Source organism: Cnephaeus nilssonii, assembly GCF_951640355.1.
Source record: "Cnephaeus nilssonii genome assembly, chromosome: 9".
In the NCBI taxonomy this organism is placed as follows: Eukaryota; Metazoa; Chordata; class Mammalia; order Chiroptera; family Vespertilionidae; genus Cnephaeus; species Cnephaeus nilssonii.
Genome location: NC_137080.1, coordinates 9,334,973 through 9,360,002, shown reverse-complemented (window position 1 = coordinate 9,360,002; position 25,030 = coordinate 9,334,973). Strand labels below are relative to the sequence as shown.

Genomic DNA, 25,030 nt, shown 5'->3' with positions numbered 1-25,030 from the left:
TCTGAGTGATTTATAGGGTGCATGGAATTCTTTGATTCTAGGGTAGTCATGTGGGTACCTTGTTGGGAGTCGAGGGGGAAAATTGCTCTTGAAATTGACATCTCTGGGTTCTCTCTCTTAAGTCATTCCCGGCCCACGAGAATGCTCTATCCATGGCAAGGTTCTGTAAATGTCTTTAGAAAAGTCTGTGCTCAGAAGTGGAGCAGAGAAGACGTCCTCATAGCTTAATTTGACGTGGCAATAGCTTCCATAGAGTAATGGTCAAATCCTGTTCTGGCACCAATATTAGAGGCATTTGTGTATCAATTATATGCATAGGTGGCTTATTCTTCATATAGTGCAAGCACAGACTTGAGTGCCCAGCTTCTTGGGGTTGGGCAAGGATGTATGGGCCCATCAACACACGCAGTTCTGAAGCGCTGGGAGGGAGGGCCTCCTGCAGACATGAACTCCCCAGACAGTGGCTGTGGAGGGCTGCCTGGAAACAGGACGAGTAGAAGCAGCCACAGACAGCAGACTCTTCTGGGAGTGGTTTTCTGAGAGCAATCGAGACTGGTAAGAAGCCGGGGTAGCCATTGCATGGTGGATTGCAGTCATGCTTCTTTTAATGACTACTTGAGTTATTCTTCATGAACTAGGGTTAACTTTCTGATTTCTATGATGTCTGTCTTTAGCACTGAGGCTATGTCATGCTTGTAAAAGAACACTAGAAATATTCATGACAAATAGCAAACACTTGAAGACCTACTGTTGAAATAACAGAATCTAGAATTAGATCAAATTAAATGAATTCTTAGGTGGCATCTTTGCTTTTTATTAAACCATGGATTATTTTATTAGTTTGTGTTGCTTAGTATTCAATGGCTAGTCATCTTCAAACTTAGAAGTCCTGTCTACTGTTTAAATTCTTAAAATAGGTGAGAAGTTTATGTTATTTCTTCAATCTTCTCATATAGAAATAATCCTGTGTATGTTTTTGTTTCAATATTTGCCTTCCAGGTGCCAGGATTGCTGAGTATTCCCAACTGTATGACCAGATTGTATTCAGAGAGACTCCCTTTAAGACTCAGAAGGATGGCTGGGCCAGCCCTCAAGAATCCTCCAGCCTGAGATCTACATCACCTTCCCAGACCCAACGTGGTAGCGAGGATTGGCTTTTGCATTCAACCTATAGTAATGGAGAATTAGCGGATTTCTGTCACCGGCCAGGGCAAGACTTGAAGCCAAAATATCCTACTTTGGAGATCAACACAAAAAATATTCCAAGACATTTGTCCACAGCTTGCTCTGTGCCTTCTCTGCAGAGCTCCGACCATCTGCTGGGCTCCATGCAGAGACACAGCGTGGTAGTCAGTCAGCCCAACAAGGAGAACTCATGTCAAGGCCATCTTTATAACTCTTTGGGTCGGAAAGGATTCAGCGCTAAATCTCAGCCTTATAACAGGTCCCAGTCATCGTCCTCAATCTTAATAAACAAGTCAGCGGACTCCATCAACTACCCTAATGAAATGGGAAGGAAACAGCTGTTGTCTTTACACAACAGTTCAAGGTGTGAGAGTCACCAGGATTTGCTGCCAGGGATAGGTGACTCGCGTCAACAGGGTACTGGAAAACGCTCAGATCTCACTCTCCAAGACTCACAGAAAGTTCTGGTAGTAAATAGAAATTTACCCTTAAATGCCCAAATAGCTACACAGAACTATTTTTCCAATTTCAAAGAGACTGAAGGAGACGAAGATGACTACGTGGAAATAAAGTCAGAAGAAGATGAGTCAGAGTTAGAGCTGTCTCACAGTCGTAGGAAGAAATCTGACCCAAAGATAGTGGATGCAGACTTTTCTGATAATGTCGGCAGCAACAACCCATCTTACTCCCTGAATAGTCCGTGCACGCCCAAAAAGCCAATGAGCGGCAAACTTGGGGTGTCACCCTATCTGACACCATACGACGATTCTGACAAACTGAATGACTATCTTTGGCGGGGCCCATCTCCCAATCAGCAAAACATTGTCCAGAGTCTAAGGGAAAAATTCCAGTGTCTTAGTTCTAGCAGCTTTGCCTAAGGTTCTTAAGAGCCGCCGCCCGCATTCACTTCTTCATATGCTCATGAATTACAGACCCTGAGGCGTGTTTTCTATGTACCGGATTAAAACAGTTTTGTAATTACCAGAGGTGTAAAACGTACTTTCTTTTACAGCACAACTTTTTGAATGGCTGATGATCCAGCCAGGATTGTACTGTAGCCAGTGTCAGCATCTTACCTGTTTTCTGATGCTGGTTATCTTCATGTTTCATGTAAGTCAATCTTACTTGAAAATTTCTAGATGGTTTTCTTTTTTTAACAAGATGGCCGTATTTTTTCTCTATATTCTTACAACAGTGCCCAGATTTTAAGAAATGCAATACTCCTCTTGTTATCCAGAAGCCACGACTGGTTTTATCTTAGGACTCAGAGGCAGCAAAGAGGCTTTTCCAGATGTTTTTAAAATGAAAGGAAGCTAAAGCTGTTTAAAGGATTATGCTTATTAGAGCTGGCATTTTTGTTCTACTTATGGCAAGACCCTAGAATAACATAAGCTAAAGATCTCTAATTGGAGTATAGTCTTCGGTGCCCATTTTAGGGTTCCTATTCTGGTATTCATTTCTACATCAGTTCATTGTAATGCAGAAATGGTGAAAGTATTGGAAATTAGCATGTAACGAGACCAATGTTCTATAAGCAAAAATCTTTACCTGGGTTCCTGGACAAGGCCTGGAGAATGTACTGCTCTTCGCGTTTATTTTATGATTCCTGGGGTGAAACAGATGATTTCCTCAATGGCTTACAGAAACCCACGAAAATGCAAATTGGCTTAACTATTGGGAAAGATGGGTTGACATCTGGGAACAGCTTGATTATCTGCTCATATTTTAGTTGAAGGGTTGGGAGGAATAGAACCGTTCTTACTATTTTTTGTGCCTGTCTCTTATCAACACCGACTAAAACACGAGCTAAAATAAATGAAAGCACTTTAAAGTTACCCTTTGCAGAGCAGTTTTTCACATGAACTTTCATGAGTTTTGTACTTAGCCAAGTACCCTGACCCAGCCTGCAGGATATCCCTGGCTGCAGTAAAATTTGTTTCCGAAAGCAAAGATTGTGTGGGGCATATAAAAGAACGGAATCTTAGGTTGATACGTTCCCATAACATCTTTCATGTTGTAATTATGGTCTTCAGATAGCAGTTTATTGTGATATGTTGTATTACTATAACTCTTTATGGAAGTAAACTGAAAACAAAAGCAAATCTTGTGAGTAGAGGCAAAAACAAGGAAGCTAAACAGAAAAATGAAGGCAGGTTTGCTGCTCCTTTATAAAAATATTCTATCTTATTGAAGACTCCAGTCAGTGCAACAAGAAAGTTTCTCAACAGTGGCCTCTGAATTCTCATTTTAAGCAGTTTTACATTCTGTGGTCCCTCCCCCACCCTCTCCGTTTTTATTTTAATAAAAGACAGTATGTGTAGGGTAAGGGATCCTGGCTTTTCATTTGAAGGTGAACAATGACATTGATTTGAATCAGTGACATCTTATCCTAATTCTTTTCCCCTTTTTAAGTCCTGTGCCTCTTTTTCTTAACTGGAAAACATAAAATGTGACCATCATTGTTGTATAAACAGGTACCTAAGGCATTCACTTTTCTTTTTAAATAACAAAAAGTAACCCAAGTTTCTTGCTTCTCTATACTATTCTTGCTTCTTAGAGCTTATAACACAAAGTCCACACTAAATGGCATGGTCTGGAAACATTTCTTCTTTCCATTCCTTTCTATTAAACGTGATACTAAGTTTTCAAGATTAGCAGTATCAGAAAAGACAAATGCTGTAAGAAGGCAGGTTCTTAGACCTGCTAGAGGTATTTGTAAGAGCGAAACAAAGTTATCCGACTCTTACTGTCCTAAGAATGCAGTCTCGCATTTTTGCCTTTTCATTCCTATGACCCCAATTCTATCGTGTCCATATTACTGTGGTGTCTTGCTCTCAGACATGATTAATTTTTAACACCAGTGTCTTGTTGACAGCTTTGATGTCACCTAGAGGAATACACCCCACTGCACGATGTAGATGTCTTACTGTATAACATGTCTCTGTGGGCATCTCTAGGTTCTAGGGCATGTCTCTAGTTTTATAGATCATTTCTGTCGGCCAGGATGCAGATTTTGAGAGCTGTGTGTGTGTGTGTGTGTGTGTGTGTGTGTGTATACATAAAATCATGTTCATATTTTTCCTCAGAATTATCAATTAAGTGCTTTTGTTTTAAATAGTTTCTTTTTGGAGGTGGGGTGAGGATGTATATAATTGAGGAAAAAGAGGTATATGTACTTCAAAGTATGTCACGTTTTTATTAGGTCTCTGTACTGAAGGTTCAATTTTTTTTATCAGTTCACTTTTCACCTACTCTGTTATTTGTGCAAAAAAATGCATCTAGGAAAACATAGTTTAAATATTGTATATAAGTTAATAAAAGTTAGTAATGCTCGTTATTTAATAAAGTTTATAAAGTACGAAGTTAATTATAGTGTGAATTAATGTGTTTATTCTAGAAAGGTCAAGCTTTTTCCAAATTACATTCAGTTAAAACACTTTGTCTTACCTTATGATCTGTGCAGAAAATGGTTCAGGGTAATGATGATATACCCTATTTCTTTATTCTTTGTTGTTGGTTTGTTTTTTATACCCTATTTCAACAACAGACCATTTTTCGTGTCTTAGGTTTACTTTTGAAATATTGAATTTGCTATCTTGGATGGTATTTGCTTTCTTTTTTTTTTTAAGAAATCGTTCTTTTTTAAATATATTTTATTGATTTTTTACAGAGAGGAAGAAAGAGGGATAGAGAGTTAGAAACATCGATGAGAGAGAAACATCAATCAGCTGCCTCCTGCACACCTCCTACTGGGGATGTGCCCGCAACCAAGGTACATGCCCTTGACTGGAATCGAACCTGGGACCCTTGAGTCTGCAGGCAGATGCTCTATCCACTGAGCCAAACCGGTTAAGGCAGTATTTGTTTTCATTAAAGGTGGCTAAGTTAGATCCATTACTAGATTTTTATTTTATTTTTTAGTTTGTAGTAACAAGACACCCTTTTAACTATTTCACTATGGAATCAAAAAATTAATGTATAAGTTTTTGTACAATAATTAAGGGTTATTTCATATAATTTCATGTTCTGAATTTTTTTGGTACACAAAAAATTTACAGAGAAAAGCATGTTGATATAAATTGATAATTATAGACTTCCTAAAGCAATTCTATTTCCAAATGTAAGTAACACCCTACTCCAGTGTAATGAAAATATATGTTGCTTAACTTTCCTCATACAGAGGAAAATGGCTTCAAAATTGTTCTTTAGAATGTTTTCGAGTGGAAAGTTCTGAACTCCACACTAAGGATACATCAGACTTACCATCTCTTCCACCTTGAAATTGAAAATAGATGGGGACCTTTTAAAAAACACATCATAAAAATTCAATTTAGAGAAGCAAATGACAGTAGGAAAAAACATACCCTGTGTAAATTCTAGACATAAATTGTAATTCTAGGGCCAAGAAAAAATATTTTAAAAGACAACAGGAGGGAAATGAGCTATAAATATAGCTGTTCAGCATGATTATTTAATAACATTTGTCAAAGTTTTCTTTGTAAAATCATTTCTTAAGTTTCTATTTTGGAAAGCAAATACTAACAAGACTTCAAGAGCTCTTGCAGCCTTTATTGCATCACTTCCTCTATCTGGACAGTGGTAATTAACCACACTCAATTCTATCAGCCACAAGGCATTACAATAAAAGAAACTGCTTCAACTTTTTTGCTAATTTACATATATCTATGTTTTTCATTTAAACCTTGTCCTTTGGACAAGACCTGGACTTTCTAATGCATGCTTTCGCAGTGTTTTTTGTTTGTTTTTTTTTTAATATATTTGAAGGCATAAACATTCTCTCACACTTTATCTCACATTTTTCTTTCTTTGCAAGTAGTTTAGAGCATGGAACACCAAGATAATGTTGAATTATGCTGCATTTAAAATGCCAAATATTATTGAAACTGGACAACCAATAAGTCCAGGCTGCCTGACACTACTTGAGCCAGTTAAGCAGAAACAGGGCTGAATCATATATGCGCATTTATTTCAACACTGCTGGCTGGCAGTATGGGAGAGCAGCAGGGCATCCACAAAAATCTGCTCACCAGCTCCCCATAAGCCAACTGCTTATATTGGGTAGGACAAAGATTACACGGGGAAGTAGGCAAGGTGGGCTGGGAGAAGTTGAGGCCGGACTCCATTGTTTGGGCAACAAGGTTGTAAATCTTTCCATGATAATAGGCAGCTCTTGAATGGGTGTGGACTGCATTCCAAGGTTGACTCCGAGGGGCAAGATTGACTCCCAAGTCCTGGGGGCGTACAACTCCCATCCAGGTTAGACTGTGCTTTCTTTAATCAGAACAAAGCAATTACGGTTAATGGAGCATGATTAATATTTCTCATTTTATTTCTTACTAGTGACCCGGTGCACAGATTCGTGCACATTGAAAGGAAATTAATTAGAAGGTGGCCGGCGGGGCAGGTCTGGGTGAGACGGGGCCGGACACACCCTGGAGCCAACCTCCTGTGGTTCCTCCCTAACATCTGCTGAGGTGGGGTCCCTCGGCCTGGCCTGTGGGGATTGGGCAGAAACTGGCTCTCTGATATCCCCTGAGGGGTTCCAGAGTGCAAGAGGGCACTCTGCAAAGTTGCTGTCATTCAGGGTGTGGAACACAAACACAAGTGTGTAGTAAACCAGATTCACGGCTGACAGTGCCCCAGCAACAACATAACCCACAGCTGAAAGTGGAATCGCATGGCCCCATGAGGAATCGGGCTCCCTCCTCTCTGGTTTTGGGGTGCATCACCCTTGAGTTACTGCAGCTTGGCAGCTCCTGCATTGAGCATCTGCCCCTGGTGGTCAGTGCGTGTCATAGCAACCAATCGGACAGTAGGACACTTATTAGCCTTTTATATATATACTAGAGGCCCCGTGCATGAAAATCGAGCACGGGAGGGGGTGTCCCTCAGCCCAGCCCGCACCCTCTCCAATCTGGGACATCCCTCTCACAATCCAGGACTGCTGGCTCCCAACTGCTCACCTGCCTGCCTTCCTGATTGCCCCTAACCACTTCTGCCTGCCAGCCAGATCACCCCCTAACCACTGCCTTGCCAGCCTGATTGATGTCTAACTGCTCCCCTGCCAGCCTGTTTGCCCCCAACTTCCCTCCTCTGCTGGCCTGGTCACCCCTAACTGCCCTCCTCTGCAGGCTTGATTGCCCCCAACTGCCCTCCCTTGCAGGCCTGGTCCCTCCCAACTGCCCTCCCCTGCTGGCCATCTTGTGGTGGCCATCTTGTGTCCACATGGGGGCAGGATCTTTGACCACATGGGGGCAGCTATCTTGATCTTGTGTGTTGGAGTGATGGTCAATCTGCATATTACTCTTTTATTAGATAGGATAGAGGCCTGGTGCATGGGTGGGGGCCAGCTGGTTTGCCCTGAAGGGTGTCCCGGATCAGGGTGGGGGTTCCCTTGGGGCATGGGGCGGCCTGGGCGAGGGGCCTGTGGTGGTTTGCAGGCGGGCCATGCCCCCTGGCAACCCAAGCGGAGGCCCTGGTATCTGGGATATATTTATCTTCTACAATTGAAACTTTGTAGCCTGGAGCAAAGCCAAGCCTTCTGCTCCCTCTGTGGCGGCAGCCACTTCTGTTTGAATTTATGTCTCTTCTATAATTGAAACTTTGTAGCCTGGAGTGGAGGCCTAGGCTGGCCAGAGCAGGTGGAAAGCTTGGCTTCCTCCGTCGCCGGGGGCAACCCTAGCCTGCTCTCTCCAGCTCTGTGGCTGTCGCCATTTTTCTTGGGATTTATCTTCTATAATTGAAACTTTGTATCCTTGAGTAGAGACCTGGGCCGGCCAGGGTGTGTGGAAAGCTTGGCTTCCTCCATTGCCAGGGAAACCCAAGCCTCCCTCCTGCTCTCTGTGGTGGCAGCCATCTTGGTTGGGGTTAATTTACATACTCACTCTGATTGGCTGGTGGGCATGGCTTGTGGGTGTAGCGGAGTGATGATTAATTTGCATATTACTCTTTTATTAGGTAGGATAGACTAGAGGCCCAATGCACAAAATTCGTGCAAGGGGCTCAGCCCTTGCAGCTCCGGCGGCTGCCTTGGCCCTCACAGCCCTGGCTTCATCCAGAAGGTCGTCTGGAAGGTCATTCGTAAGGTCTTCCAGATGGTCATTCCGCTGTTTGGCCATCCAGTCTAATTAGCATATTACCCTTTTATTATTATAGACAATAGTCCCCGATATTCTATTTCTGCCCCTAACATTATTGCACAATCAATGCATGTAACTGTAAATGAATAAAGTTTGGGACATTTGGTTTATAGCATATTTGAAAACTCTTAGGAAGCCAAATGTTTCTTTTCTAAGAATGTCCTAAAATTTAGCATGTGTCTCATTTGACCCCTTCAGGTGGAAATGTTTGCACCATCTCTGCACAGCACTCGACAATTTGTAGGTGTTCATTCAATACAACGAATACTTAATTATTGACGAGATAGAGTAAAAAACTTGTTTGAGCCCAAAGCATGAGGACAACACATTCAAATCAGAGACAGAAAGGAGGGATGTAAGAACAACAGTCATTAAGTTGCTTTTCAAAATTCACAGCACCCACCCTCAGAAGTCCAATGTCATTGACTATTGAACTATTTTAGAGTTCCTTTTTGGCACCTCAGGGAAAAGACTCTATGCTCCTTTGGTTGATAGAATTCCAATTTACTGAGTGAAGTGTCCAGTAAATTTTGAAGCTAAGAATTTACATGGTCATCTGAGAACTTTTCTGAAAGCTTGTTTAAACCAAATGCCTTTTCCAATCATTGGTTTTGATGATAAGAGGAGGACATACAGCAACCTAGTGTGAGGCTGTGGAGTTGAAGTCAAGTGAGGTGAGGGGAAGGGCCCAGAATGCCGAGATTTTTTTGGTGCCAAAAGACAAACTTGCCTACTTTACAATGGTGGTCCATGTCCATGGGCAAAGTCCACCTGTGTCTCTATGGAAAACAACAAAGCTTGGTTTTCCTGACAACGGTTTATTCACAATAGGCGAGTCAAATTCTATAGATCAATTAAATCAGATGCTGAAAATGTGTGGCCCAGAAGCTGAATCTGGCTTGCAATATTTAAAAAGGTCAACAATAAAAATCCAAACTTCTGGCTTCTTTAAAAGAAAAATTAGACCTGGTCTGTTTGGGCCTGGACCCTGGCGAGGCGACTCTTGTGAGATCTGAGGAGAGAATCTAAAGGTGAAAATCACCCTGAAAGGTGATGACGTGCCTTAACCTTCAGGGAGACTATTCCTCTGTTCTCCATTATAGACTTTGCCAGAGAATTTAAAGCTACCATGAAGCACTTGAATGGAAACATTTTATTTATTTTTATTTTTAAAATATATTTTATTGATTTTTTTACAGAGAGGAAGAAAGAGGGATAGAGAGTTAGAAACATTGATGAGAGAGAAACATCGATCAGCTGACTCCTGCACACCCCCCACTGGGGATGTGCCTGCAACCAAGGTACATGCCCTTGACCAGAATCAAGCCTGGGACCCTTCAGTCCGCAGGCCGACGCTCTACTCACTGAGCCAAACCGGTCAGGGCTGAATGGAAACATTTTAGATAGCCGAAGCACTTGAATGGAAACATTTCAGATAGCAAGTAGAGGCTCTCCTCCTAACATAAAATAAGCATATGTCATAGAAAGTCTGCGGGAACTATTGCTTCTTGGGGGAAATTTGACACTTGGTCCACTTCACTCGTTTATATTATCTGCCTGGCCTCTATAAGCTTCAGCTTTGTGAGATCAAATGTCCTCCACTCTGTTCTCTAATATGGACTCACCAAGGCTCAAACTAACGTGTTTACCTGCTAACACCCCACCTCTCGCTTAGACTTCCCGCCCGAGTGCAAAGACAATTTTTCCTAAAGGACATCTCCACCTGAGTTCTCATGTTCCCCCATCTGTACTAGAAGCTCCTTCTCCAGCGTGTACTGCTTTTCTTGGCCGATGACCTCAGCTTCCTAGGAGCTTGTCTTGCCACTGTCTTCCCGCTTCCTGCCTTGCTCACCTCTGCCCTCCTAATCTTAGCCAACAAAACATCCGTAAACACAGGAAAATCAAACTCTCTCCAAAGCCCTCCCAAATCTGTCTCTGCCTTTATAGGATCTGTTCCCCTTGCCTGCACGCTCCTTCCCCTGCCATCCAGAAAACCTGCATGGTCCTCAACACTCAGCTCAAAAATTACTGTCAAGAACTGGGAAGGGTCTGGGATTGCACTCAGCTTGCAGGCTAACATGTTAGCCTGCCTCAGTGTCAGGGATGCTGGCAGAGACAGGAGATTCCTAGATCAGAGATAAGGGACCTAGATCAACCAAAGGACTTGTATGCATGCATATAAGCCTAACCAATGGACACAGACACCAGGGGGGTGAGGGCATGAAGGGATAAGGACACATATGCAATACCTTAATCAATAAAAAAAAATAAAAATAAAAAAAGAGATAAAGAGATAAACCTTATTACTCCCAGCGCAGCTTGAGCTTCACATCTGTGTTGGTTCTCCTTGCTCCTCCAGGCCCACGGGGTGGGGGAGGGGCATACAGCACAGCCCAGGTACCTACTGCACACACAGGGGGTTTGTGTCCCAGCTGGGGAATCCTGAACTTAGGGATCCCCAGTCTTACAGGGCTGCTAGCAAACCTGCCTGATCTTCGTTAAATGAATGGTCCCCAATTTATAATGAGACAAATAAGCCTCCACGGGGTTTTATGACTTGTTCAAGGTTATCACCGCAGTAGATGAATGAGCCATTCGTCTCCTTTCCCATACTTGTACGCTTGTGCAAGCATTACTTCCTGTCACTGTTTCCTCCTGTGTAAAAGGGGGTTAACCCCTACCTCACAGGGTTGGGGAAATGGTAGCTATTCCTAAACCCCAAAAAGCCACTGCGTGTCAGATGTGGCAATCATCCCACAGTGAAAAATACAGACAATAGTGTAAGATTGAGAACATGATCGCTGAGGTCAGGCAAGCTCTCAGCTCTGCCAAAAAAACCAGCTGACCTCTCTGGACCCGTTTCCCAAGGTTGAAAACCAGGACAATACTCAACTCATTACATTTTTTAGGACTAAATGAAGGCATCTCTCTAGCACCTAGTACAGTACCAGTGTTTATCCTTTGAACTAGTTTTATTACCACTTTACTTGGGAATTATAATCCTGGTAACATTATGGACAAAGCATCATTTTTAAAATTTTTCTTTTCTTCTCTTTTTATTTATTTTTCAATCCTCATCAGAGGATATTTTCCCATAGATTTTTAGAGAGAGTGGGAGAGGGAAAGACAGAGAGAAATATCGATGTGAGAGAAACACATCAATTGGTTGCCTCCTGCACGCCCCCAAACAGGAGGAGCCTGCAACTCAGGTACATGCCCTTGACCCTAATCGAACCCAGGACCCTTCCGTCGGCTCTATCCCCTGAGCCAAACCGGCTAGGGCCCAGGCATCCTTTTAATTGAGGCAGCTGATACTCACAGAGGTTAAGTCACTTGCCTCAGGCTTACAAAGTCAGCGTTTGAGCTGCAAGGCTCTGTGTTCACGCCCTTTCCTCTTAGGGCGCCTCGGGCCTACACCAAGTCCCGGTATCCAAGCCGGATCCACGGAAGCAAACTGCCGCGGGAGGGCAGGGTGGCACCGTGATGCATCCCGGGCAGAGGCAGGAGGAGCCCCGCCCCGGTTGTTGTTGCTAGCCAAATTTAGAGTAGCTATGAAAGTGCCAGAAATCTTGCCCTTGGCAGCCAGGCGCCTCCATCCCGCAGCCCAGCGTCCCCCGGGCCCCCGCCCGCCCCACCTGCCAGCCTCCAGGTGCAGTGCCCCCTAGGGGCTCCGGCGCGCCCGCCCGAGGAGGAAGAGCGGTCCTTCCTGCCGCGGGCCGTCACCGGCCGACCCGGTGCTCCCGCCTGGCGCCCGCCCCAGGGAGGAACTGGCCGCCACGCCTCCGGGCTCTTCAGCCGCATCTCCGAGTGGCGGGAGGACCTGCCGCCCTCGGCTCCCGCCGCCCCGCCGCCTCCCTCCGCACCGCCCGCGCCATGAGCGCGCGCCTGCCGCTCCTCCTGCGCCAGCTCCGCCGCCCGCCGCCGCCCGCGGGCCCCCCGGGCCGCCCCCGGGTGCCCCGGCGCGCCAGCAGCGGCGGCGGCGGCGGCGAGGGCCTGCTGGGGCAGCGGCGGCAGCAGAACACCCAGGCGGGCTGCAGCCACGGCCCGGGCAGCCGGGCGCCCCCGGCGTGGAACTTGATCGTCAGGTGAGGGGCGCGCGCTCGCCGTCGCCCACGGCCCCGGCGGCGGCGGCCGGGGACCAGAAAGCAGGGCGGCCGGGGCGCTCAGGTCTCGGCACTGTCCCGGGGGGGCTTTGGGGGGTGGGGTGTCGGGGTCTCAGGACGCGGGGCCGCGAGTGCTTAGTGCCGATTTATTGGGGGCGCCGGCGGGGAAGGGGGCGCGGGCACCAGGAGGGCGCGCCGGGCGCGCGGGAACGGACGGGGGCTCCCCTGCGCCCAGGGATCGGGCGGGCGCGGGCATCCCCGGCGGCCGGGCGGGCGCTGCGCAGCTCGGACCGCACGCCGCTCTGCACGTGCGCCGGGGCGCCGGCTCTGATGCAACCGCGCTGGGCGCGGCCGGGCCAGGAAAGGGCGGCGCGGCCGAGGCGGGGGAGGAGCAGGAGGAGGAGGGGGGCGGAGGGGCGCCTGCCGGCGGGTCGGGATCGGGGCCGGGACGGGGACTCCGGAGAGGCGGCCCGGCCCAGCTCCGTGGCCTGTCCGCGCAGGGCTCCGTGCTGGGCTGGCTGCCCGCGGCTTAAGGTGAAGTTTATCCTCTTCCCCAGCGCCGCCAGCCTCCCGCGAGTGAGCCAGCGAGTTCTGGTTACATCATCTTGTTCTGGGAAGTTAAGGTGGAGCGGGCCCACCTGATGGTATCGGGAGGCGGCTGGAGAAGTGGAGGCTGACGCGTTCCCTGCACCGCTGCAGGGTGGGCCAGGAATCCCCTGCGTGGCTGTAATGCAAAAGTTACCTCCCGCCCCAGAGGCGAACTGTGGGAGCCCGGGGCCGAGCCTCCCCCTGTCCCCGCCAGAGATGCCACGTGCGCCAGCCCCCCACCCCGCCCCAGAATCCCCCCCTCCGCTCCCACCCCTCCCTCCCTCCCCCACCATCCCCCCCCACCCCGCTCCCAGGCCAGTCTTCAGCCCTGCGGTCACCTCGGGGAGAAGGGGCGGAGCCTTGAATGGCCTTCTCGGAGAAGTGTGTTAACGGGTTGCCTTCCTCCCCACCTCACTAGGATTCCAGTTCCATGTCACTGGGCAAGCTGTTCCACCTCCATCCATTCACATCTCTTTCTTTTTCCTTCTACCCTTCATTCTAAAAGGAACTGCCAATCGCCCCTCCCCCTCCCCCGTTTCCAGGGCTCTTCACCAGGTGAAAGACGACTCTCAGGGGCGCTTGGTTTAATTTACCAGGTCATCTTCCTGAATGTCGGAGTCACTTCAGGTCTCCTCAGGTCATTAGATGTTAACCACCGCACCGCTCAGCTCATCTTCATGGGTGAGGGTCTGAAGACGGTGCCGGAGGCAAAACCACCCACTCCGCCTCCTGTTTTATTGTCTGGGCGGCTCTGATCGCTATTGGAAACTTGCTTGTTCATGTATTTGTCTGCCTCTGCCTGGAAGGAAAGCTCTGTGGGGTCAGGGGCCTTGTCTCTCTTGTCCACTTGCTGGATCCTTCCTCCTGGAGAGTGCCTGGTACAGGGTAGGCACTTATGGCATCCTTGGTGAATGAAGGGCTCAGTATTTGGGACCATTTGCGGGTTTCATTCCTGCATGCTTTCACCGGAAGCCCTGACTGACTGAGAGATGAGGAGAGCGCCTGGGTAGGATCCTGCTGCACTGGGCTGGCCAGCCTCCAGTCCCTCACTACAATGGGAGAAATGATAGTGTCTCCCGCAAAGGGTTATGAAAAGGGTTACAATGGAGAATGTAAACCAAATACACAGTTCAGGAACGGTCACATACTACGGCCTCAACAGATGTTGGCTTTTATTTTTATTTTTACAGCAATAAGCCAGGGTTTGGCAAACTAGATAGCAAATATGGTAGGTTCTGCAGGCCAGGAGGCAAAATAGAAGATATTAGGTAGGTACTTTTTTATGAGGGAAAAAAAAACAACAACACACACATCTTCACAATTTTTATTGGTGAAATTTGAAATTTTAATTATGGACACTGACATTTGAATTTCCCATAATATTCACATGCCAAAAATAGTATTATGTCGGTATTTTTAAAAAACCATTTAAAATGGAAAAGCCATTCTTAGCTGGTGGACTGTAGGTTGCCAGCCCTCCTTCTAAACTTAAAGTGTGCAATGAAGTGCTGCTTCACAGGCTTATGGTTAAAGGGACGGGTGCCCTGCTTTGCAGTATGACTTCACCACCTAAAAGCTGGGCGAGTTTGGGCAAGCTGCTTGGTCTCCGTTCTTCCTGTACAAAATTGAAACCCAGCTATCACCTGCTTTATAAGGTTGTTGCGGATATTACTATACTCCAGTGATTCTGTGAAGCACATTTTTAAAACCTCCAAAACTGGTATTTATCTTTTCATTGATGGTGGTTTTTAATCACTGTTGGCCGGGTGTCAGTCCCAGCATGCTTGTCATTGCCTGTATCCATGGGAACTTGGCCAGAGCTATGCACATTGCTGTGCCTTTTTGACTTATGTGCATCATCTTCTAACAAAACGTTTCTCAAAGAGATTTCCCCAGGACGTGGAGGAAAAGGGGAGGTGAGCCTATCTTAGAAGTCACCTATTGGGATACACGTCCAGGAACCTATGTATCGGAAAATTTAAAAGAATAAGCTCCCTCAAAAGCATAGCGATCTGTCATGGGTCCAGCAGCTGTCACGTATTCTCTCTGTTTCCATCCACAAGTCATGGAAGGGCCATTTTAGGAAATAATGTGATTTCTGGTTCTTGTCTGACAACTTTCCACTGACATCTGATAGAATCCAGAAAGCTCCAGCATCAGAACACGCAGACTGGTGTCAGGAACTTAACGGAAGCCCCCGGGACAAAAACGATGTTATCTTTCAAGAAATGTATCGCCAACACCCTTGATAGCACTGAGGGTATTATGTGTGTTTGCGGGGCGGGGGAGACTGATATCAAGGATTCTGAGTCCCAAAAGTCCCTCAGGAAAGTCAGATCCTGAATGGGAAGCAGTTTTAGGAATACCTCAATCAGCTTTTGGGGTGTATTTTCTTCTCTGTGTAGTATAGGAGTAGTCTATGACCAAAAAAAAAAAAAAAAAATCTGTCTAAATTTAAGTCTAAAAAATGCTTTTAATACTTTCAGAATAAAACACAATGTTGAGCTCAGTGGTTGAGCATCAACCTATGAACCAGAAGGTCACTGTTGGATTTCCGGTCAGAACACATGCCTGGGTTTCAGGCTCGATACCCAGTAAGGGGAGTACAGGAGGCGGCTATCAATGATTTTTATCATTGATGTTTCTCTCTCCCTTCTCTGAAATCAATAAAAATATATTTAAAAAGAAAAAAGATTGTAACAGGTTAATTGGCAATATTTTTTCTTTCTTAGTGGTTTATAAGACAATGGTATCTTTCATTCTGTATTTCCAATTGGATGTAAATAAGATTAAAGCTGTTAGATCAGACCTGTGCATTAAGTAGGAAATAGGCTAGACTGCTTTAACAAAATGCCCCAATATAACTGTAGACTTGACCATCCAGAGGGAAGCAGTCCAGGAAAGGTAGGATGACCCCGTGATACCTCCTCACTGCGCCCATCCAGCAAGTGGGAAACGTGGCCAGGTTGCTGGTATACCTTTCTGCTAGCTGCACAACCCTCCTTTCCTGGCCAATGGTCACCTCTTGGCCAGAGGTTCGTCACGTAACCCTATCAAAGTGTGGGCAAGACTGGGAGACGTGCTCTTTGGCTAAGGAGCCATGTGGAGCCTTAACTCAGAAATCCGTTATTAAAAATGGAAGAAAATGCATGGAAGTATTCATAGGACCCAGTAACGTAAGCCATCATTAGCAGCTTTAGCGTTACTGCTGTTACTATTTTGTAGATAGAATGTATCCACTCATTGCCAGTGCAGTGGTTTATCAAATACACTTTGCTCCCAACCTGCACTATTTCTTGGAATACTGATGGCTGTTTTTGGAAGAGACTGTTTGGGAAATCTTTATTATATTTATTCACAGGTAACTCTTTCGCCTTTGAAAAAGTTGAAATACAGAATGCTGTTAATAAATTAGTGGCCCGGTGCACAAAATTCATGCACGGGGGTGGGGGAGGGGGGGTTGTCCTTCAGCCCAGCCTGTACCCTCTCCAATCGGGGACCCTTGGGGAATGTCTAACTGATCCCTCTCGCAATCTGGGACCACTGGCTTCTAACTGCTCACCTGCCTGCCGGCCTGATCTCCTTAAGTGCTCTCCCCTGCTGGCCTGATTGCCCCTAATTGCCTCTGCCTTGGCCCCACCACCATGGCTTTGTCCGAAAAGTCGTCCGGAAGTTGTTCAGTCTAATTAGCATATTACACTTTTATTAGTAAGGTTAGGCTCAGCATTCAGGGATGCACTTAAATTGGTAGTATTTTTAAACATATTTTTAATTGATTTCAGAGAGGAAGAGGGAGAGAGAGATCAAAACATCAATGATGAGAGAGAATCATTGATCAGCTGCCTTCTGGGGATCAAGCCCAAAACCTGGGCATGTGCTCTGACCAGGAATCAAACCATGACCTCCTGGTTCTTAGGTCAACCACTGAGCCACACTGGCCAGGCTAAATTGATAGTTTAATTTTTTTTTTTTTTTAAAATAATTCTTTATTGTTGAAATTATTACATATGTAGTTTTAAAACATTATCTGAGGCCGAAACCGGTTTGGCTCAGTGGATAGAGCGTCGGCCTGCGGACTCAAGGGTCCCAGGTTTGATTCCGGTCAAGGGCATGTACCTTGGTTGCAGGCACATCCCCAGTAGGGGGTGTGCAAGAGGCAGCTGATCGATGTTTCTCTCTCATCGATGTTTCTAACTCTCTATCCCTCTCTCTTCCTCTCTGTAAAAAATCAATAAAATATATTTTAAAAAAAAACAACAACAAAAAAACACACAACATTATCTGAGGATTGTGGTCATTATTCTGGCAGCTTTGTGCCCAGCTAACACACATTACAGATGACTCCCTACTTAACAGTGCCTGTCAGAACGAGACAGAAATAAGGGCTCAGATTGGCAGTCATGGAGGCAGGGAAACAGAGCAGCACATGGCCCCCAGGCACAAATGATTGGACAGAAGATTTTGGTGCTCATTTATAAGGTGATTTGTACATTTTTACATATAGTCTGGTTTACTCATAGTTATTTCACTGGGAATTACGTTGCTTCATCCCAGGTGTCTAAAAACAAGTCTTCACAGGCCACATGGAGTTGCATGCCCACCTATTCTGTTGCTTTTAGCCAAGTTGATGCAGAAAGGCTCATCTTGGTTAAGGTTTGAAGCTCTTACAACTTTTCTGAGCCCCCTTGCTCCTAGTCCACCTCCTGGAGAGCAGTACCTTCCAGTTACATTCATCAGCTTCCTCTCTGAAAACCCGGAGGAGCTGACTCACGTCTCTTCGCCCTTGGCGATTTAGTGCTCAGGCTATCTGGCTGGAACTTCACCTTGCTTTCTTTTAAAGCTGTTATATGCGTGCAAGAACATGCCAGACAAAAAAAATTTAAAGATGGTTAAACACCGAAGTGTGAGCACTTCCTTGGCTGGGGAAACGGGGGCGGGGGAGCCAACTTCATATACAAGTGAGGAGTATTTCCTAGGGATGGTGGTTCAGGTGGTCTCTGAAATTGCTCATTCCAGAAGGTCCCAGAAAGAGACTTGCACCACCTTCTCTAGGTCTGCCTGGCTCAGGCACCCCAGTGCTAAATTGCAGGTGGCCCCTGCTGGGACTCTTAGGAGGTCCAAATGCATTGGGGGGAGTCGGGGCGGGGGGGGGGCGGAAATCAGGGGACTGAGATGCTCTCTCCCTAAGTGGCCTCAGGAGAGAGTCAGATTCTGATGTATCTCCAGTGTTTTTGCTGCTCCCTTCCCTTCCCTTCCCATTCCTTCTTTAAACTCTGGGACCTGGAATTTGTCCTGACCCCTCCCCTCCCCCCCCACTTCTCCAACAGCAAGCCCCCTTCCCAACGCCCTGTCTTTACTACCCTCCTCCCTCTACCAACATTTGCTTTCCCTCTGGATCCCAATCTCTTTTTCTGGATGGTGAAGGGACTATGGTGCAGGGAGGGGATTTTTTTCACAAAGAAACCCAAACTTTTTTCATTACAGTAATCTTGGAAAATACAAGGGAAAAATTCACCCCTAGAAAATTGCTGTTAACATCTAGTTTGTTTATCTCTGCTTATTTTCAAAATTAGCTTGTCACGCTTTACATTGGGTTAGCATTTCATGAATTCATCGTTCTCCTGCCCTTCCCCTCCATACCTCCACACTTGAAGCACATCCTTATGTGGTCGAGTAATTTTCTCTTACAGTGAAAAAACACTCTAAAGGGAATGTGCGGTATCTATCCTGTCTAGTCACTAACAAAGACACGGTATGTTGTTTTTTTCTCACTGTAGAGAAGTCATTCAGAATTCAAAGGAAGTTCTTCGTTTATTGCAAGAAAAAAACCCTGCCTTTAAGCCGGTTCTTGCCATTATTCAGGTAAGCTGAGAACGTGGCTTTGTCCTATTTTAGGGTGCCTTTCAATTTTGAAAATAATTGTATACAAAAGGCCAGCTGTATTTCTTGTCACAGAAGTGTCATTCGAGCTTAATGGAGGGAAGCTGAAACTGCTCTCATTTTCCCTTTCTTTGGTTATTTATTTTGCTTCCTCAGGGCTGCAGGTTAGGGACTGCTCTGCTTGAGCGAGTCTTCTGTGAGTCTTTCTCCGTTGGTGTGGGTAGCTTCCAGAGGTCAGGAGGTAGGCGCTCACATAGGTTCCATCACTCAGGATTTATTGTGGTCCACTCATAAATGCCTATCACATGTGGTTCCAAGGTGGTAGGGGGAACAGTTCTTTGCTTCTGTGGAAGACAGATGGCTTGCCGAGTCATGGTACTGGGTAATCTTACTAACTAAGTCTTTGAAAGCCTGCCATAAGTTTGAAGGGCCAACAGTCATTACATGTCACAGGTACTTCCTCATTCCATGTGTGTTCCATGTGCTGCGCACGGCCCCTTCATGTCCAACTGCAGTTGGCACTGTTTGCCATCCTTTTTGGCACACCCGTGCTGACAGGTGCAGGGGAATAATGAGGTGAGCCAAGCCTGTAAACTAACACAGCTCAGCAATTGGACTGCTACTGTCGTTTCTGGCATGCACTTCGTATGTCAAAATAACAGTGTCTCATTCCAGCCACACTGTCAATGTCAAGACTGTGGCGTATGCTCAGGTCACTTATATCCCTGGGGGTCTGTCTCCACATCCCCCCACAAAGATAGACCAGTGAGAAGAGTAGAAAGTAAAGTGGGTCGGGAGCCTGGGCCTCCTGGGACGACTGCTTTCCACTTACGGGCACGTCATCTAACCCCTGTCTCTGGTGTCCTAGAAAGAGATGCTGGCTCTGTGGCTATAAATGCCTTAGGAGGACTGTTATTTAAAAGAAAGTGACACAGTTGGAAACTGGCATGTTAATTGCAGCCATTAGCTCCCTCTTATAAGCAATGAGTCTCTCTGCATTTTCCTTATTATCTTTGTAATTAGGTCACTTGTAATCACAAAATTAGTCTGTTTTGTTTTATGCCTTTTCAAGATGTTACATTCTCCTTCTTACTCCCCTCTCCTAAGGCAAGTGATGATAACTTGATGCAAGAAGTAAACCAGAATTTGGCTGAGGAGGTGAGGATTGTTGCTTTTCAAAATAATTGCTTTGATGATGCGCTCTCTCATGATGACAGAATAACCTCGTGTTCTCTTTTCAGGCTGGTCTGAACATCACTCACATTTGTCTTCCTCCAGAGAGCGGTGAGGACGAGGTAATTCCAGCAGCGAGCTTGAACCCTCGTGTTGCTTTCCTCTTTAGACCTCATATGCCTGTCAGCGTCTCTCAGTTGTGGTTGGGACAGCTGGAGCCTTTTCTTGTGGCTGGACTTTCAGAGGGAAGAGTCTACTTTCCCCTCCAGCATAAGCGCTCCTTGATCTATGTGTCCGTACTGCACGTTTCTATTGAAGACGTGGACTAGGACGCGGTGACTTTTTGGTTGTGTTTCTTCAGGAGAGCAGCATGGCCATCCAGTCGAAACTGTCTGAACACTAATTCTGGTTTTGCTCTGTCCTGACCAATTGTTTGCCCTAGAGCCATTCCTTTGGCTTCTCTGGGTCACAGTTGCCTTATCTATTATATAAAAGGCTAAGCAACTGGCTGGTAGCTATGACGCACACTGACCACCAGGGGGGCAGATGCTCAACACAAGCTGCCAAGCTGCCGTGACTTGGCGGCTGCGGTTCTTGGGTGACGCACCCGGAACCAGAGGAGAAGTGAGCCCGGTTCTGGGGTGCGTCACCCAAGAACCGCCCTCTCGCAATCCGGGACCCCTTGGGGGATGTCGGAGAGCCGGTTTTGGCCCGATCTCTGCAGGAGGGGCCGAGGGGCCCCACCAGTGCACGAATCTGTGCACCAGGCCTCTAGTTGATAATAAAGGACCAGGATGAAGTCATCTTCAGGGTCCTTTTCTGGCTAACATTCCGTAAATCCTTCAGTGGCAGCGAATAACCCCCCCCCCCCCCCCCCCCCCCCAGGATCCTTCGGCTACTGTTGCGTGTGATTTAGTGGTTCCTGCCAGCAGGGAGTGACAGCCTTCACGAGGGTCCTCTCAAGCTTGGGAGGAGCCGCCAGCCCCATAAGTCGTAGGGAGGGAGCTGTGTCTCGGGCCCCTTCCAGGTCCTCCTGGGGCAGCTTTCCTTCATGTGGTGGCAGTCATGGAGATCACATTTGGTTTGACTTCCGGTGCTGGAAAACCTCAAACAGCTGAGTCTGAGAAAACGCAGAAGTTCGTTTTTCTTGTACGTGAATGAAGTTGAGAAGCAGGTAGGCCCTGGCTGATGCGCTGGCAGCACGAAGTCTTTAGACACTCGGCTCCTTCCATCTCGCTGCTCCGCCATCTGAGCTACGTCATATCCAAGATGGCGGACTTGGCGCTGCACGTCACGTCCCACGTCACGTTCTCGTCCACATCCTCGTCCAGCCGCGTCAAATCAAAAAGTGAAATCCAGGTTCAGGGAGGAGAGACCTATCTGAAGGCATCGTTGTAATGTGGGGAAAGGGCTGTTGGCAATAGGGAGAGCTCTCCGACCAGAGGTCTGCACGCCTCTGAGAAAGGGTTTTCTTTCTTTCTGTTTCTTTTTCAGCCACAGTTTATATTACCGTATTTTCCGGCGTATAAGACTACTGGGCATATAAGACGACCCCCAACTTTTCCAGTTAAAATATAGAGTTTGGGATATACCCGCCCTATAAGATGACACCCAGCGTATAAGACGACCCCCGACTTTTGAGAAGATTTTCCTGGGTTAAAAAGTCGTCTTATACGCCGGAAAATACGGTAAATACGATTCCGCACCAGTTTCGGATGTACGGCCACGTGGACAGAAAGACAGAAGACCTGCACTCCACAGAGTGGTGTTGTGTCCCCCTCCTCCCGCTCGCCCATCTGCCCTAAACACCCAGTTGGCCCCATACCCCATTATTTTGAGATCATTGACTATATTTTTCATGCTTCAATCCGCATCTCTGGCTATTCTGCACCTACCAAGTATCCAAAATTTTATAAAGAACTCAGACAACACCAGAAAAACAACCTAATTAAAAGGTGGGCAGAGACCTGAAGAGACATTTTTCCAAGGAAGACATACGGATGGCCAATAGACATACGAAAAGTTGGTCAACATCACTAATCATTACAGAAATTAAGAGGGTGTTTCTTGTATAGGGAAGGGTAGAGAAGTCTAGAATGAACCCCATGAGAGAAAGTGGGGTGACAGGGCAGCTTAATGAGACAGCAGATCAGAGAATGTTTTACCCTGAGTTCCAGCCTGTTTTCAGAAGGGGCTGTCTGCTAGCCCAGGGTAGGCCAAAGTTTAGGAACCTGGGGGAGGGAGGAAGAGAAGCTTGCCCAGAGTTTGACCAGCAAGCATTTTGTTCTGATTGATCAGTGGGGACAAATAGTTCAGCTAATTTGTTATGAGTCAAAAATGGGAATTTGTAGGGTCTCTGTCTGCCTTGTCCTAGAAAGATAAGGAAGTATCAGTGAGACTTACTCTTGCAGTGCACACAGGGTGGAGTGATTTCTTAACTGTCCCTGTTTTCCAGGATCATGGGGCTCAGTTCAACAATATCTTATCACCAGCAAGTAAAAGGAAGGCCACAGATCAAAGACAGGCCCCTCCATCTCTTCGCTTCAGGGACCTTTCCTGAAAGTCACAATTCTGCTTTCATTCCATTGGCCTGAACCTAATTGCTCGGCCATGATGCAGGGGAGACTGGGAAATGTAGTCTTTATACCGGGTGGCCTTAGATCATTTATTACCACAGCTAAAAATCAAGCGTTTATTCTGAGTAAGAAAGGAAACCGGATATTGGGCAGATAGTTTTTGCCACACTCGCCATTGTAATATTATAAATATTGACACCTCTCAAGCCGGTATTAACAAAATGCAGAGAAGTGTGTTGTCTGTAGAAGGACACTCAGTGTCTGCAGTAGAATCTGCATTTCTTTCGGTTGTTTTGCCACTGGTATTGATAGCCCTTGACTTTTATTTTTCCTCGTATTTTTTTTACAAGGAGTCGTTTATGTCCTATTTTTCTTTGAAATTCTGATAAATATGATTTTGTGTGGTGGTGTTATTATGTTGGAAAAGAGTAAAGATCTTAATTTATTAAGATTTTGTCGTTGCTTCTATCATATCCTAGTTCAGGTAATCATAGTGCCCTCACTTCATTCTGGACTGTATTTAGATGTTACCCCCTCTGACCAACCCCACCTGGCATCATTGTATTAGCCCTTTACCCTGCTTACCCTGCTCTGTTTTTCTTTACATCATTTACCACTTCCAAATATTATAGTGTTGTTATTATTATTGGTCTCATCTTCCCCACTAGAATATGAGCTCCATGAGGACAGGAATTTTGATCACAGATCTATTTCCTTTACTTAGGACTGGGCAAAGTAGGTGCTGAGAACACTCAATAGTTGTTGAATACATGAAAGAATGATGAATGAATGAGAAAATTTTCTTTCTGAATTTTGTATATCAAATAGCTTTTTCTTTTCTTACCATAAGTGATTTCTGCTTAGACAGGGAAACAAAACTGGTAAACCAACACTTCCTAGTAAGATCCAAATCCACGGGCTAGTATTTCTCTTACTTAAGAACAAAGAGTGTATTAAGTGAAATGAATCATTTCTGGCATAAAATTAAAAAACAATAGAGAGGATAGAGTATTGCTTACAGTCATACCTAGCCATTCATTAGCTATTACATTAGCTTCCCAAACGGTACTTTTTCATAAATAGTGAATTATTTTAGTGTTTCCTACAAAAAAAGGAGATATCTCAGTTTATCTATCATAAGCCTTTGGAAATGCTTTCTATGTGCCGTTCAGGTCCAGAGAACATGAGAACCCGAGTGATGACTTCTTGGATGTCGTGACTAGTAAGCTCTTGTTGAACACACTGTGTTTTGAAACAGGCTTGGCTGGGCCAGGTGGAATGCTTGATTCATGCTTTCTGGCCTCCCTGAAAGTTGGCAGTCTGCTTGGCGTATATATGATTGTTGACAGCAACTTGTCTCTTGCCTATCTAAACTGTACTAACTGTTGAGCTTTGGTTTGGTTTTGTTCTCTTCTCTGCTGTTCTGGCTGAGAGCAGAGTGATAACAAAGACTGAGAAGTCACTAAAAAATTCAGCCAAGCTTTTTTTGAGCATTTCTAAACATGGTGAAAAGAGAAAATAGACTTCTTCATTGTGCTTTATACAAGTCGTCAACAAGGAATAAAAAATAAACTACAAGAGATGTGTTTTTATGAATATGTTTTTTTTATACAGAGTTTCTATTGGTGGCTCTTATTTTTGCAAAACAGATTTTAGTTGTTTTTTCTCTTTAGATTATAGATGAAATCTTGAAGATTAATGAAGACACCAGAGTACATGGCCTTGCCCTTCAGATCTCTGAGAACTCATTTAGCAACAAAGTCCTCAATGCCCTGCAGCCAGAAAAAGATGTGGATGGGTGAGGAAATATAAAAGAAAACAACTAATTGCTAAATGAGTTTTTCTACTATGAATTTTTTATTCCACTGTTTCCACTATGTCAGTAATTAAGAGAGAAAATAAATCATTTGAATATTTAACATCATTTAAACGTTAGTGTCATTTAAATATCTTATCGTATTTTGAGAGTTTGAGGGCTTCTTAAATTCTGTGTAAGAAAGTTACCTACTTTAGCAAACACACTTGTCCTTTTGTAGGGCAGAATCAGAACACCCCAGGTTGTCCCGACTCAGAGGGACCCACAGCCTGAGGGGCTACTCTGAGAAGCTGATGGCTTTTATTCCTCCCACTCTTTAGTTTACATTTAACTGTTTAATACATCTACCTGTTCGTTACTGACTTGGATGCTATTGTGGATTAATCCCTTCAAATTACAGATGAGCTGAGTTTTGACTGCTGGTTGCCTTATTTTTGGTTGCAGAGTAACAGACGTAAACCTGGGGAAGTTGGTCCGTGGGGATGCCCATGAATGTTTTATTTCACCTGTGGCCAGAGCTGTAATTGAACTTCTTGAAAAATCAGGTAT

At 45.6% G+C, this 25,030-nt stretch overlaps 2 protein-coding genes across 3 annotated transcripts in view; both read left to right on the top strand.

The window, feature by feature from the left end:
- Nucleotides 1–4,511, top strand: part of PLEKHG1 (pleckstrin homology and RhoGEF domain containing G1) — a 191,755-nt gene extending 187,244 nt beyond the window's left edge. For both annotated transcript variants that reach the window (XM_079780707.1, XM_079780706.1), the window contains one exon: nt 1,000–4,511. In XM_079780707.1, coding sequence (XP_079636833.1) covers nt 1,000–2,063 — 1,064 coding nt within the window. In that variant the 3' untranslated portion in view covers nt 2,064–4,511. The remainder of the gene's footprint in view (nt 1–999) is intronic.
- A 7,351-nt stretch (nt 4,512–11,862) lies between these two features.
- The window catches only part of MTHFD1L (methylenetetrahydrofolate dehydrogenase (NADP+ dependent) 1 like), a 164,156-nt gene continuing 150,988 nt past the window's right edge, over nt 11,863–25,030 (top strand). The window contains exons 1-6 of the mRNA XM_079781395.1: nt 11,863–12,430; nt 18,814–18,898; nt 20,024–20,074; nt 20,158–20,211; nt 24,339–24,463; nt 24,926–25,026. Coding sequence (XP_079637521.1) covers nt 12,219–12,430; nt 18,814–18,898; nt 20,024–20,074; nt 20,158–20,211; nt 24,339–24,463; nt 24,926–25,026 — 628 coding nt within the window. The 5' untranslated portion in view covers nt 11,863–12,218. The remainder of the gene's footprint in view (nt 12,431–18,813; nt 18,899–20,023; nt 20,075–20,157; nt 20,212–24,338; nt 24,464–24,925; nt 25,027–25,030) is intronic.